A 14,148-nucleotide genomic window follows, 5' to 3' on the forward strand; every position below is an offset into this window, starting at 1 on the left:
TGGGTGTTTTGGATTCAGTGTTCTAGGATGGTACACAGAAGCCAGGAAATGGAACCAGGTATATAATTAATCCGTCTGCTTATCTTTAGTTAATTGTTGTGCAATGTTGATTGATTGATAACAGAGGAATTTAAGAATTTTAAGTGTTGATGATGTTGTTGTTGCTCAATTTTTGGTAGACTGCAATTCCAGTGTTGATAGGAACCAAATTTGATGATTTCATTCAGCTCCCTATTGATATGCAATGGACCATTGCTAGTGAGGTAAATATTTTCAATTTCACCATTTTATTTTATTTTATCTACCACTAAATATGAATTTCTGAAAAAATTGATAAGAGGTTAATTTCTATCCATAGTATAAAATAAGGTTTAGACTGTTGGCCAAGAAGTTCAAGTGAAAAATCATAGTGAGTAGTTATTATAATAGATAGCTATATATGTTAATTTGGCACATTTTCTTGCTAAATTTCATTGGCTGACAGTATAAAATACTGTTGGTAAATAGAAATTAATTCCAAAATGCTATGCCTAAAAAAGTGATATTCTTGAATCAAGTTCTAAAGAAGGATTCAATATGATATTAAAAATTTTTATTCTTAAAAAAATAGTAAAATTATATTGCAATAAAAAACATGTTGGTGGATGTTTCTTAAACCAGCAGAGAACTGAAAATGATTTTCCTTATTGACTGTCACATTCAATTTTATTCCTAATCACACTTTAGATTTAAAATAAAAAATATAATTAGTTAAAAGTTATCAATAACCACGTTTTCCTTCATTTTAACCAGTTTAAGAATCTAATAGTCAAAAGAAAGTTATGGAAGTCTACGGAATGATCCACACAAGAGGAAGAGGAATCAATTTTGTACATGATTTCTTGATGAAGTTGAATAAGGACTAAGAAAGGTTTTAGTCAATGCTTCAATATGAAGCCTCCCTTCCTTGTTTCTTAGCTCTTATGATTTAATTGTTGTTTTCGGTTAAACCATCAACTCAAGCGAAAGGGACTAATAGGGCTTACTGCAGACAACATTAAAAGAAACCTTTAATAGCTCTTAACATGTTACATGCAGACACATTATCAGTATCTTTGTAGGGTATAGGCACATAAAAGATAATTTTAATTGCACAGTTTCTATGCTTAGTCATGAAACTTATGATTTTGGGTAGAATATACTTCAGTCTCTCTCAAAAAATCAAATCATAACACTTTAGTCTCTAAAGATTGCAAATTGTAGCAATCTAATCCACTGCTTAGCAATCTCTCACATGTACCGTTAGATTCAAACTTTGATTTATCCTAATCCTTGAGTCATGAAGAAGCAACGTTAGGACTTCATTTGAGTCAAAATAGCTTGTGTTTATGTGATGTAAAAAAATAGGATGAAGTATGGTAATTAATAATAAATATCATCACTCCTAATAACTTTGAAACATAAATTATGAACGGTGGATTAAGCTGTTGGAAATTGAAATATATATCTTGAGGATTAAAATGTTATTATGATTTGATTTTTAATGAACTGTTACAGATATTAGCGTACAAAATTTTCAGCTACAGGAGTGTAGCTTTACACAAATTTTATGCAGTCATAAACTTTTTCTCTTCTTGAAAACATTAATAGAATCACCTGCATAATTGTTCAGATTTGTGGATCTTCAATAGGTATGGTCCCTATCTATTTTAGTTTTGGTAAAATTGGACCCCATCTTTGATAGTGCATGTTTGATGATGATTGAACCTTAGGTAGACAAGGACATACACACCCCCATGCCTCTATTTATTTACAAAGCAAGATAAGCAACACATGTTGCAATGCTATAAGCCTTTTTCAAATAGAGCCAAATATGAATATTATTAAAGTTATGAATAATGTATGTGATGTGCTGTTATATTGATGAAATTGCAACAGGCAAGAGCATATGCTAAGGCCCTCAATGCCCCCTTGTTCTTTTCAAGTGCAACCTACAACATCAATGTGAACAAGATCTTCAAGTTCATCACTGCCAAACTCTTTGACCTACCATGGACAGTGGAGAGAAATCTAAATGTTGGGGAGCCTATCATTGATTTCTAAGAACTGTAAATAATAACAGCATGCATAGAATGTTGAAGCTTGAAAAACCAGTAACTAAAACAAAAAAAGTTCAGGAGCAACCGGCCAACCAGAGATGCCTGTCGTTCGCATCTTGGGGCAAACGAGTTGTTAGGTTTAGTCAAAGCAAAAGCATGTAGCTTTTCAAAACAAAGGAGACTCCTCATTCCTCAATCATCATCAGCAATGAGGTTTGGTTTCACAATGGAAGGAATAAAAGGGAAAGTGAGTAAGAAAGAAGAAATGGAAACAGGAGAAGAGGACTAATAAGGTTTCAACTTGAAGGAATTGTCCTATCAGATATCAAAGGAAGAAAGAAAATGTGATACCAATTTTGTATTTAGGCTTAAGAAGGAGATAAGGACATGTTTAACAGTAGTAGAAAGTTAGCCATGTTCCAAACTCCCTTTGTTTCCTATTATATTTCTCACCCTGTTTTGATGTTCTGGTAGTTACAAAAACTCCTCAATAAATAGTTTCCTAGTTTCCCTTGTTTATGTGGATCGTCATGTATTATAAGAGCAACTTCAATGCGTATGATTTGGAAGGCTGATCATTAAACTAGTAAAATAATAAAAGTTTAAAGGTTTAAAAATTGAATCGATAAAATAATAAGTTTATATATGAATATATAAAACAAATTTGTATTTTATTATTCTAAACTAGTGAATCGCTAAAAACGGATTGCTTCAACCAATTTACTTATTTTTATCTCGATTTTTGACCTGTTTGCAATTAATTTTTTTGTCGTGAATTGGACCAATCTTGATAAGAAGCCAAAGATAAATAGAAAACAACAATTGAGTATCTAGTTAACCTAGTTGGTTCGATGTAATTTTTCATAACTAATGTGCGAGAATCGAATCGGTTAGCAAATCAGTCAAGTGACTAATTCAATAATCCAATCAAAGTTGAATTGTAGTTAAACAGATTTAATTAAATATAAAATAAAATTATTAAAAATTTAATATATAATTTTAAATATTTAAATTTAATAATTTTATATTAATAAGCTCTAAAATTTCACAATTTTACATCATAATTTATTTATAATTTATTATTAAAAATTTACAAACAAATTCAAATATCAAAATTTATGAGCGAAGAAAATTAAAATGCACATAAACGATAAATATATAATGTTTCACTACCAAAATAAATAGATTAGATTGAATTGGATTTATGGTTTTTTTAAATAACTAAAAAAAATGTTAAATACAACATAATATACCTAACAAATAACGATGATCCAGTAAATCCAACATATTACACATCCAACATACATGATTACTTAAATAACCATTGATGATATCTCTCATAAAATGTACAATGAACATATATATACTTCTTTTTCAGAAAGCTATTTGTTTTCACTTGGTTGCATTAAGCATACTAGAATATGCTAACAAGTAATAAAGTTATCTAAAAGAGAATCTTATTGAGAAGAAATATATGGTAAATAAGTTAGGAAAAGATAAACTGATCAAGTGGAGCAGCACCTGCCACGAGCTACAACAAAATCATCAAACTTGATATCATTTGCCCCACTATGAATTTGCTGCTATATTTCCCGAATTGGCTTTATATATCCCCTGAACCAGAATCAAATCATAATGATGTAAGATATACTAATAAAGCATCTAAAATAAAGAATTTTAAAACAATGTTAATGTGAGTATGTGACTCAAAACTAAAAAAAAGTTTGAAAATTAGCACTCTCAAAGTTTGGAGAACAGTACTACAAAGAGAACCAGTAACCAATATCTGCCAAAGGAGATTTACTTTGTAAATAGATTGCATAGATGTGTTTTACCAACAAAATTCATATATTATATTAGGAAGAATAAAAGTGGTGATAGAAGAATAAGATTATGTAACATATATAAGATTGATCAAGTTATTTTCTTCTTTTTTAATATTTAGTTTAAATTTATCTTAAATATATAACGTTTGTAAAAAAAAAGGGTTAATTTTCATGGAATGAAATAGTATTTAGCTTAAGAATAGTAGGAACTAGAAAGTGCTAGTTTGAGAAACCATAAAATTTAATTCATATTATTTATTCTAAATTTTTTAAAAAAAGTTCCAAAAAAAAAAACTACCATATATTTATATCTGCTATATATAGGGGTGGCAAGTGGAGAAGTTTGGCCCGCCCCACCCCGCCAGAAACCCGTTCTTTGACAAACATTATAGTTTTTGTAATTATAAATAACTAATAAACATAATTATAAACCAAATTTTCATTCAAACCATAAGTATAAATATTTGCTCCAAAGCAAAATAAACATAATCCAAAACATAATTATAAATATTGTCTCCAAAGTAACATAAATATAATCCAAAACACTCAATTTTTATCTTCATATTCTTGTAAGTTAGGTTTGGAGAAGTTAGATTTTGGTAAAAAAAATTACAAAAATAACCCCCTCACTAAAAAAGACTAAGTCCGGCGGAGAAGTCCGTCCTGTCCCGCCCCGCCAAAGTCCGCGATTTAAGCGGTGCAAGTTAGGCAGGCTTTTACTATTTGACGGTCTCAATTTTCCAACTCAACCAACCTTTTTTTGGTGGGTTATGCGGATCGATCCGACGGGTTTAGGCCCATTTGCCACCCTACATGTTATTTCAAATTTTTCTTTTAGTTACTAAAATAATCAAATTTAGTATAACAGTATATTTTAATTTATAATAATAACTATACTATGATTATTATTTTATTTTTTTTGTACCACAAAACAACTAAAAAAACCTCAAAACTAAGTAACTAAAAACTAAAAAAAATATAAAATAAAAAAATATAAATTTATTTCTTATATTTGTAAAAAAAAGGTGAAATGTCCAGTCTAGTTAAAGTTTGAAAGGGCTCCAAGATCCCCTTCCTATCAAAGAAAACCTAAAAGAAAGAAAGAAAGAAAGAAAATGGGGTTTGCATTGAATCTGATAGACTTTGTTCTGTTCCTGTTCTTCCTGTTAATAGCATTCACTGCACCCCTCATTGATGGACAAACATGTCTTCCTCTCACTTACTTCCCTGAATTTCTCGTCCAGCTTAAGCAATGGTACACCCATGAATATGGTGATTACCTTGTTTCTGAGAAACCTCACTTCTTTGTTGGCTTGGTTTGGCTCGAGCTTCTGTTTCTATGGCCCCTTTCTCTTCTTAATCTCTATGCCCTCTTCGCTTCCAAGCCTTGGTTCAACACCACTTGCTTGATCTATGGTGCATCCCTCTCCACTTCCATGGTAATTTTTTTCTTTTTAATTATTTCTCAATGCTATGTCACAAGATTCATTGGTGACTTGTGTTAGAATCACAGGCTTATATGGATCCTATATTAATATGAATTCTTAGGATTCTCTGAGTTTGCTCTAACGAGATTTAGTTAGTTAAATCTTAAATTTGTCTAGCATCGGAATCTTTTGGCTTTCATTGGATTCACCTCTCATACATTTTTGCTATGTTGTCTTCCCTTTTTGTTAAACTTGCAGTGTTAGATATAGGTTATGTTAATGATGACCAACTTTGTTATTTAAATACAGAGTTTAATTTTGATGTACTTGTGATATAAAACATTTTATACAAGCATCCAATCGTATTCATTTTTCTAGATGATCATTCATGCGATTAATGTAAAACTTTAAGTAATAAAATGTATGTCTAAAACTGCTTTACACTTACAATGAATTAAAATTAAACTCTTAAATATGTATATAAAGAAAAAAAAAGATTGCAGTTATGCAACTTTGAATGTTATTTGGATTAAATTTTAGCAAAACCTATGATCAACTTATATCAAATGGTCTTTATCAGTTTATCTTAATAGAATTATAGAAGTCTTCTTTTATCCAAAGAAGAAAAAGATGTTCTATCACATGGCCTTTCTAACAATTAGGTACTTTTCATGTCATTACCCTACACTACTAAGTTGCAATGTCCGCGCTTTGCATCGTAATGGGTTCTATCCCAATCATGGTTGACTGATCATCAAATAGATGCATTCTGATGTTTAGGGATGATCAAATAGCAAGTAGGCCAAATTTTACATGGTTAGGTGGTCGAGTAATGAATGCCGATATAGGGGGCATGTGCATTTCGATTGTAAGTTAGCTACATAGAAAGCAGAAAACAGAGGAAGGGAAAAGATGATAGGTATTTGATTAGCATTGCAGACAAGAACACTGTACCTTTTAGTTCTTTGGTCTCAGTGATCTAGGATCATTTCTTGAATAAACAATTTCCTCTCATACTTTCACATTCAAGGAAAATCTAAACCAGTTCTATCAGCTATCACAGTTGGATTTGGATAATAATCTGTGTCTTGCATTGTTTTAGTTTACATCTTTTAGCTGTGTGTGGATTTCAGGTTGCTGTGTTATCAGAAATGATGCTCTCCAACAAGGCATCCGAGAAGCTATTGAAAATGTACTTCCCTTTCATGGGTTTTGGTGTCTTAGCTCTCTTGCGAGGGTTGATGTCAAATTCTTCGAGGTCATCTTCAAGCAGTGGCCGGAGACCTGCTTTCGCACTGAGGAAAAAACGTGCTTGAAGTGACAGCTGTTGAGTCGAACACGAGAAAATGGTAACTGAGAAAAAGATTTTGTATTAGGCAAACTTCAAATTCCATCGTGTTGCATAATTTGCCATGAGAAGAAATAAAATGTTAATGTTGGATAATGGTACCTGTGATTGCTCCAATGTTAAATAATTACAAACTTCGATTATTTAAAATATAGATTTGCAGTTGATGAGGATGTCTAGCTTTAATTTTGGTTGCCCACGGAATTTTTTCATGTACAAGGTGAACTTCAAATTTTGGACATCTGCTTAAGAGGACGAATGGGATGACCATTTAAATTATCCAAATTTTTTGTTGATAATTATTTAATTTTTAAACTATTTTTTTTAATTATGGGTCAATTTTCAAAACCTAAATATATTTTACTAATATTATTATAAAAAGTATGTGATATACTAAAATACAGAAAAACATGAAAAAATAACGTTATAAAGTAGTGACTTACCTAACATTGCATGATATAACTATGATAAAGCGATTTAAATATAACATGATTTAACTTGAAACCTAACCCATCATTTTATACAGAGGGGGGAGTACCAGGAGAGGAGAAGGATTGAAAATAGGGGTTAAGATATTCCAAAAGTTAGATGTATCTACTTAGAGAAGTAATTTCAAATAAATAGAAAATAAACATGAAAAATCTAATTTTCTATCTTCAAATTATATTCTTTACTTATTTTTTAATTATAAAATTATATTATTCATATAATTTTATTATTTCAATTTCATAAACTATATTAATATTAACAAAAATAAAAAGATGTTAAATTATATTGTTACTTCATTATGAATATTTAGATTCTAGTCTCTAATTTGCCATGCTTGTATTCTTGTTTAATAAACTCATTTTTCTAGAATTGCATAATTTCTAATTCATAGTTTTTATCAGCAAATTCTACGTTGTTGTATAAAGAAACATATAATAATCATAATATGCTCTCTAGATGCCTTTTTATTTCTTCTATTTTTATTTATTGATTGATCATAATCCTTTTAATGTTTTAATAAAATGTATTTAAGAATTATTTTTTATGTTGAGATGTTATTTCCTTAAAAAACATTTGTGACTTTCTACTTTAATTCCAATGCGCTTAAATAGTTTAGTTCATGATTAGTAGAATTTTATTATGGAAGAAAAACAAAAATAATTTAATAAATAAAAATATATTTTGATAATGTTTTAAGGAAGCTTTTTTCAGTATCCAGCTTCATTCATCAGTTCATGATTAGTAGAATTTTATTATGGAAGAAAAACAAAAATAATTTAATAAATAAAAATATATTTTGATAATGTTTTAAGGAAGCTTTTTTCAGTATCCAGCTTCATTCATCAGTCAATCACATTTGCCCCCTTGTCCCTTAATCCCTCATTCCTAGCCTGTTTTCACAACTCTCTATTTATCCGCCCCGGTGTGTGTTGTTCTTACTGTTTGTTTTCCCTTGGCCTCCAGTAGGAAATAAAGAACCAAACAAATAAAGGAGTACACTTGAGCCAACAGAACATGGCAACGCAAATGGCGGCAGCAGCAGTAGTTCCATCTTCTATTGTCTCCACATCCACAACCCCCAAAATCACACCATCAACATACACCTCTCTCCTCCTTTCCAAAGCCCATCACCGTCGCCGCCTCGCGTTCAATCCAATCTTAAAACCCTCCCCACTCCGCCTCACGTTCCTCCCCAATAAACTCAGATCCACCCTCCCCCTCCGCCGCACCAATGCCACCGCACCTCAAACTCCTCAAACTCGATGCCTCTTCACCGGCATCGTTGAAGAATTGGGAACCGTCAAGCAACTCGGCAAGGCCCCACCCGGTGGCTTCGACATGGTAATTGCAGCCAAGACCGTTCTTGAGGGCGTTAACCTCGGCGATAGCATCGCCGTTAACGGAACCTGCCTCACCGTAACGGAGTTCGACGCCAACACGTTCACCGTTGGCTTGTCGCCGGAGACTCTCAGGAAGACCTCGCTGGAGGAGCTGCAGGGCGGGTCGCTGGTAAACCTGGAGCAGGCGTTGACCCCTACGAGCCGCATGGGCGGGCACTTCGTCCAAGGTCACGTGGATAGCACGGGTATCATACTCTCGAAGGTTCCTGAAGGTGATTCGCTTTGGATCAAGGTAAAAGGTTAGTTAGGCAGTTATGCCATCGTGGATACACAAGTACTATATTGAAAGCATGTAATCATAATTATTCACTTCAATTTTTTATAGTGTTGAAATATTCTATAAAAATAAAGAACCTGTGATTGTGATCTAGAATGGGTTAAATGTACTCAAGGAGCATGAATCTACCGTTTATATGGCTTGACTTTCTGTTAGCAAGAATTCTGTCTCATACTCCAAATATTGAAATATTGAAGATGCATTCTGTTCTGTCTGTATATTTTTTACGCGAAGTGTTTTGTGGCACAAAGAAACCTTACTCGAATACTTAGAAATGCATTATTAACCATAGAGCTCATCATCATGTGTAGAAGTAAAAATGGCAATTATCAATGTTTAAAATTTTCATGTGTTATATTAACGAATTATTGAGCAGTTTTACTTCTTCATTGTGTTGGTAATGATTTTAAAAAATATATACTGGTACTGATAGTAGGTAAAGGCCGAGAAGGAGTTGCTGAAGTATGTGGTGCCAAAAGGATTTATTGCAGTGGACGGGACGAGTTTGACGGTGGTGGATGTGAATGATGGAGAAGGATGGTTCAATTTCATGCTTGTGGCGTACACGCAGCAGAAGGTGGTTATTCCATTGAAGGAAGTTGGCCAGAAGGTGAACCTGGAGGCTGACATTCTTGGGAAGCAAGTGGAGAGGCTACTTAGTGGATACATTAGCATTAGGAGCTCTTGATGCAACTCCTGAAAAGGTAACAATGCTAATGCCGCTCTGCTATGTGCTAGACTGTCTTGTTTTTCCATAATGAATAGCTAAGAAATTTGGATGCATTGGTGGAAAAAACGTTAGACCCTAAAAGAGTATGCTTGGAAAAATTTTTTTTTCCCCTTTCTATAATACTCGACAAAAGGGGTATTTTTGCACTACCAATTCAGCTTTGTAAGTCATTCGTACTTTCTATTTCCTAATTGCTATTGATGTTGGTACACTTTTAGTGCTAAAGAGCAAGGGAGGGCATCTAAAAATTTCTTAGTGAAACGATGTTTTCTTTAGTTCTTAGTGTGATTGTTTGCGCTATTGTACTGGAAGGAAATGAAATTATCTTGTTTGTTGTTGAATGCTGAATATTTTCGTTCGGTTGTTCTGGTAAAGTCAGGGATGCATCGATGCATAAATAAGCATCAAACTGGAAATAATGTTGTATGCTATTTCTGTTATTTTTTGTAGAGTCCGAGTGCAATGATAGACATGAATTATCGGAGCTTATGACGTATTTCTATAGACTATAGTCTATGGTCTTCTCTCTGTACTCTGATAAATTGTTGACGTAAATTTCATTTTAGAATAAGCAAATTATTTGTACAAGCTTCAGTTGCAAAGTGTTTGTAGTTAAGCTTAAAAAAATGAACTTATGCTTGGGCTATTAATATATAAAGGCAGTAAAAGATCTCGCAGCTGAACTGAATTGATACACGATTATTATATATGATTATTGATTGTGGTTTTCTTTTCATCTTTATGACTAATTTCTAAAATTTGACCAGAACTGCTGCTCTACATAATTGCCTTGCCAAAAACAATGTGGAGGGCACATGCGACCATCAAGTTTGTATATCCTACTGATTCTGCTGAGGGTAATAGTAATTTGTTGCCGCTCAGATTACCGAGCCATGGTACACACTTGCGGTCAAGTTTACTGTTGTCTCTGCTCATAGTATCATTGGGTTCTTGGTTGATTATCTCATATTTTACTCTGGAATTTTTTTTTTTTTCAGATTCAACTGTATAATTTGCATTATTTATTGATTGAGATGCTGAGAGATAAAAATTCTTCATGATTAAACTTCAATTTTAAGAGTTATGACGGGGAGATATGCCATTTGAGCTGAGACTCATTGACTTTGGGTGTTTCTTTTTTTTTGGTCGGTGGATTAGACAACTCCCAATCCTAGGTATCCCAATGGATTGGACAACTCCCAATCTTAGATACACAATACACCCACACACTCCTCACACATTTTATCACATTTTTCCTCAATTGTATTCTCTAGGGTTTGAACCCACCTTGAGGTGGGGAGGAGGGAGAAATGCCATTAGAGCCAAGGCTATCTTGGCGCTTTGGGTGTTTCTAATCCAGGAAAAGTGGTTAATATTAGTGGGGCTTATCATGTTAGTCCAATATGCAATGGGCCCTAATCCTAAAGCCAATTTTATTTCTGCATTTGGGTCACTGGGGTCTGGGTAGAGGATGACAAGGTAAATTATAGTGGGGATGACAAATGTGCCGCAGCCTGCCAGCTTGGCCCACTTAACCCACCAAAAGAGGCGGGCCGGATTAAACGTTTGAGTCACCTAATTTGCACCATTTATCCCGCGAGGTTTGGCAAGCCGGGACAAACCCATCCCGCGACCACTTCTTTCTTTTTCTTTTTATTGTCCTAGCTCATCCCACTTAAAACCCCCTTCTCTCTTTTTTGCTTTTTAAAATTATTATAGTCAAACCTTTTCAAATCCAAAATCCTAAAAAGATCCACCATACCTTAAAAGTCTAAAACCCTCAACGCCTTCACCTTCCAGCCAGGCAGCTGCCACATTCCAGGATTTCATCTCCCAGCCTCCTATGTATTAGGCTGTGTTTGGTTGGTGTCTTTTAGACACAGACACACAAATATAGATACACAAGTAGACATATATATATATATATACAATTTTTTTTATCATGTTTGGTAAGATATTAAGAACACAATTCTCTAATTCAAATGTTTATTTTATCTTAAATATGATCATCACTGTTACCATTATTATCAGTTATTTTTACTACCAATGTTAATTTTTTAACTTCATCCCAAATCAATATCATTAATAAAATTTAATCACTACTTCAACAATTTAAATTAAAAATTGAAACAGAATGAAAATTTCAGCAATTATTTTTTAAAAATCAAACACTAGTCCACAAAAAAAAAAGAAATGAAGATGAGAGGGATGTAATGAGCGTTGAAGAAAGTACAGATCTAACAAAAAAAAAAAACAGAAAGAGCTGGAATAAATATGGAAAATGATGGTGGTGAAGTCGTGAGACTGTGGCAGTGAAGTAGTGAGACCCATCACCGCCATGAGACCCATGATAGTGAATTAGTGATGATCCGCGATGGTGGGGCGACACGATCTGCGATGCTGGGCTGCGAGGGGTGGACGGCGACGACGTTGCGACTGATTCAGTGGTGGGCAACAGATCTTGAGTGACAACGGTGATGGTGGCAGAGGGAGAAGCGATTGAGGGGAAGAGGATAGATAGAGGCAGAAGAAGAGGGAAGAGGGAAGGAGAGGGAGGAAAAAACGTATTAGGGTTTAAGGTTAAAATTGAAATTTAAAGGAAAAAAAATTAGCATCTTAGTGTCTTAACTTATAGATGGTACATAAATTTTGTGTATTTATGTCCATCTATGTCTTCTCGTGATTAAAGTTTGTGTCTCACCAAACCAAACAAAGGACGTGTGTTATCGTGTCCATGTCTTTAAGAGACATGGATAGTAACCAAACGCTATCTTAGATTACAGTAGTGTCATGGCCTACAACAACATCATGTTAGCACCCACATCTTCTCCGAGTTAGGGACGGATCCAAGTATAAAGAAGAGGGACTTTATAGAGACTTGTATTACAATATAATACGAATGAAATAGATACTAGATACTAGATAGTTCGCTAAATACTAATGATTATATATAAATAAATGTATATATTTGAAACAAATACTAATAATTATATATAAATGTATATGCTTGCCTTATTATGTTTTCTCTCAACATAAAATATAAATTATTTTTTTGTGTTTTATATTAAAAAATATTTTGTTAAATTTAACATACAATGATAATTATTTTGTTAAATTTGATTTAGTATAAAAATTGAAAATAAATAAATAAATAAATCAACTTATAAAAATAGTGATACTTAACTTTATGATACTAACTAATTAATTGAAAATTAAATTGAAACTTAGTTTTTTTAATTAAATAAAACTTAAATTATTAGTAATTTTTTAAAAAGTTATTTAAGATAAAAAAACATATTATCTATATATTAATATACTGTATTAATATTTTTTATTAAAATGGTCTTGAATAGTAACTGTTTTAGTTAAAATAATTATTTATACCATGAATACTATAATAAGTAAATTTCTCAATTGAATAGGAGATAATAAATAATTAAATAATTTTTTAGGAACATTTATAAATATAATATTTAATCATGTTAAAAATAAAGAAAAAATCGTTATAAATGATTTTTTCATTATTTTGAATATTGTAATGTGTGTGAAATTATCTTTTTATTATTTTAAATACTATAATAAGTGAGTGTGTATACAGATGTCTGCGTGTGTAGTTCTAGTATTTTAATACATATAAATAGTTTTAATTTAAAATTTTAAATATATTTAAATAAATTTGAGTTGGTCGAGTGATTAGCTCAGTCATCCACTTAAATAAGTGTTAGGAGTTTGGATTTTATCTCGTGCATGTAGCAACTTATTAGCCAATGATAGACTCTTAAATGGAGCTCAGATCAACGATGGATTAATGCTTGACCTGTAGGGTACTATGGGAAACAAAAAAGTATATCTATACCTAAATTTTACTTTGCATATTTTTTCTCCCACTGATAAATTTTTCTAGGTTTGTCATTACTCCAAGTGTAAAGGCCTAATTTTTTTTAAAATAGAATTTTTTTTCTAAAAGTCCACTAAAGCAAGCGCCTCGCCATGTCACCAGTCACTAAACTAGCAGAAGATTGCGTTTTTGAGCCACTTCGATTAGGAATTTCGAAATTGTGATTTCCGTGGTTAGACTCGTTTTGACGAGTCAGACCAAAATCTACCGGCACGGATTAATGTCGGCACTCTCCGATGGACTTAATTATTCTAATGTATCATCATAGATATTTTATTTCCGAGATAATCATGTTACTAGCATCATTTATACAGTTTATATATTCACTTTAGGAGTATAATTACTAGTGATCTAATACATCTAATTTTAGTAATTATCTCTTTAATTAATGATATTGTATTAATTAATTCCGGTGATTAACCACCCTCAAGATTTGGCCAGCTTTGATTCTAGCCACCTCCTGCTTGTTTTCTCTTCTTTATACATGACCTTGAGAGCCACCTCCTACTTCCTTTTTTTTCCAGACGTGACTTTGAGAGAAAAGAACAAGAGAGAGAGAGAAGTTGAAAACTCCATAGCCGCTAAGCTTCTAAGATTAAGCTCTTTTGGTTCTAAAACTCCCACAAAAATTCTAAACCAATTAAAGTATTCATCTCTTTTTCTTTTTCACAACCA

The 14,148-nt window shown here is 32.5% G+C and overlaps 3 protein-coding genes across 5 annotated transcripts in view; all 3 read left to right on the plus strand.

Annotated features, from left to right (window-relative positions):
* The window catches only part of LOC107477741 (septum-promoting GTP-binding protein 1-like), a 3,769-nt gene extending 1,108 nt beyond the window's left edge, over window positions 1-2,661 (plus strand). The window contains exons 4-6 of the mRNA XM_016097807.3: window positions 19-58; window positions 180-263; window positions 1,918-2,661. Of these exons, the coding sequence (XP_015953293.1) occupies window positions 19-58; window positions 180-263; window positions 1,918-2,082 (289 nt within the window). The 3' untranslated portion in view covers window positions 2,083-2,661. The remainder of the gene's footprint in view (window positions 1-18; window positions 59-179; window positions 264-1,917) is intronic.
* Window positions 2,662-4,938: 2,277 nt separating this feature from the next.
* Window positions 4,939-6,775, plus strand: LOC107477796 (uncharacterized). The gene is made up of 2 exons (XM_016097862.3): window positions 4,939-5,343; window positions 6,465-6,775. Exons 1-2 carry the CDS (start codon window positions 5,020-5,022, stop codon window positions 6,645-6,647), a joined length of 507 nt encoding a protein of 168 aa, XP_015953348.1. The 5' UTR covers window positions 4,939-5,019; the 3' UTR covers window positions 6,648-6,775.
* Window positions 6,776-8,015: 1,240 nt separating this feature from the next.
* Window positions 8,016-10,647, plus strand: LOC107477742 (riboflavin synthase). 3 transcript variants are annotated; one of them, XM_016097809.3, is made up of 3 exons: window positions 8,016-8,800; window positions 9,282-9,549; window positions 10,343-10,647. In XM_016097809.3, exons 1-2 carry the CDS (start codon window positions 8,183-8,185, stop codon window positions 9,531-9,533), a joined length of 870 nt encoding a protein of 289 aa, XP_015953295.1. In that variant the 5' UTR covers window positions 8,016-8,182; the 3' UTR covers window positions 9,534-9,549; window positions 10,343-10,647. The 3 variants fall into 3 exon arrangements, with proteins under 3 accessions (XP_015953295.1, XP_052115708.1, XP_052115709.1); XM_052259748.1 differs by lacking the exon at window positions 10,343-10,647 and having other exon boundaries at window positions 8,016-8,807; window positions 9,279-9,508; XM_052259749.1 differs by lacking the exon at window positions 10,343-10,647 and having other exon boundaries at window positions 8,016-8,807; window positions 9,282-9,508.
* Window positions 10,648-14,148: the final 3,501 nt, after the last annotated feature.

The sequence above is a fragment of the Arachis duranensis genome, chromosome 3, assembly GCF_000817695.3.
Source record: "Arachis duranensis cultivar V14167 chromosome 3, aradu.V14167.gnm2.J7QH, whole genome shotgun sequence".
Lineage (NCBI taxonomy): Eukaryota > Viridiplantae > Streptophyta > Magnoliopsida > Fabales > Fabaceae > Arachis > Arachis duranensis.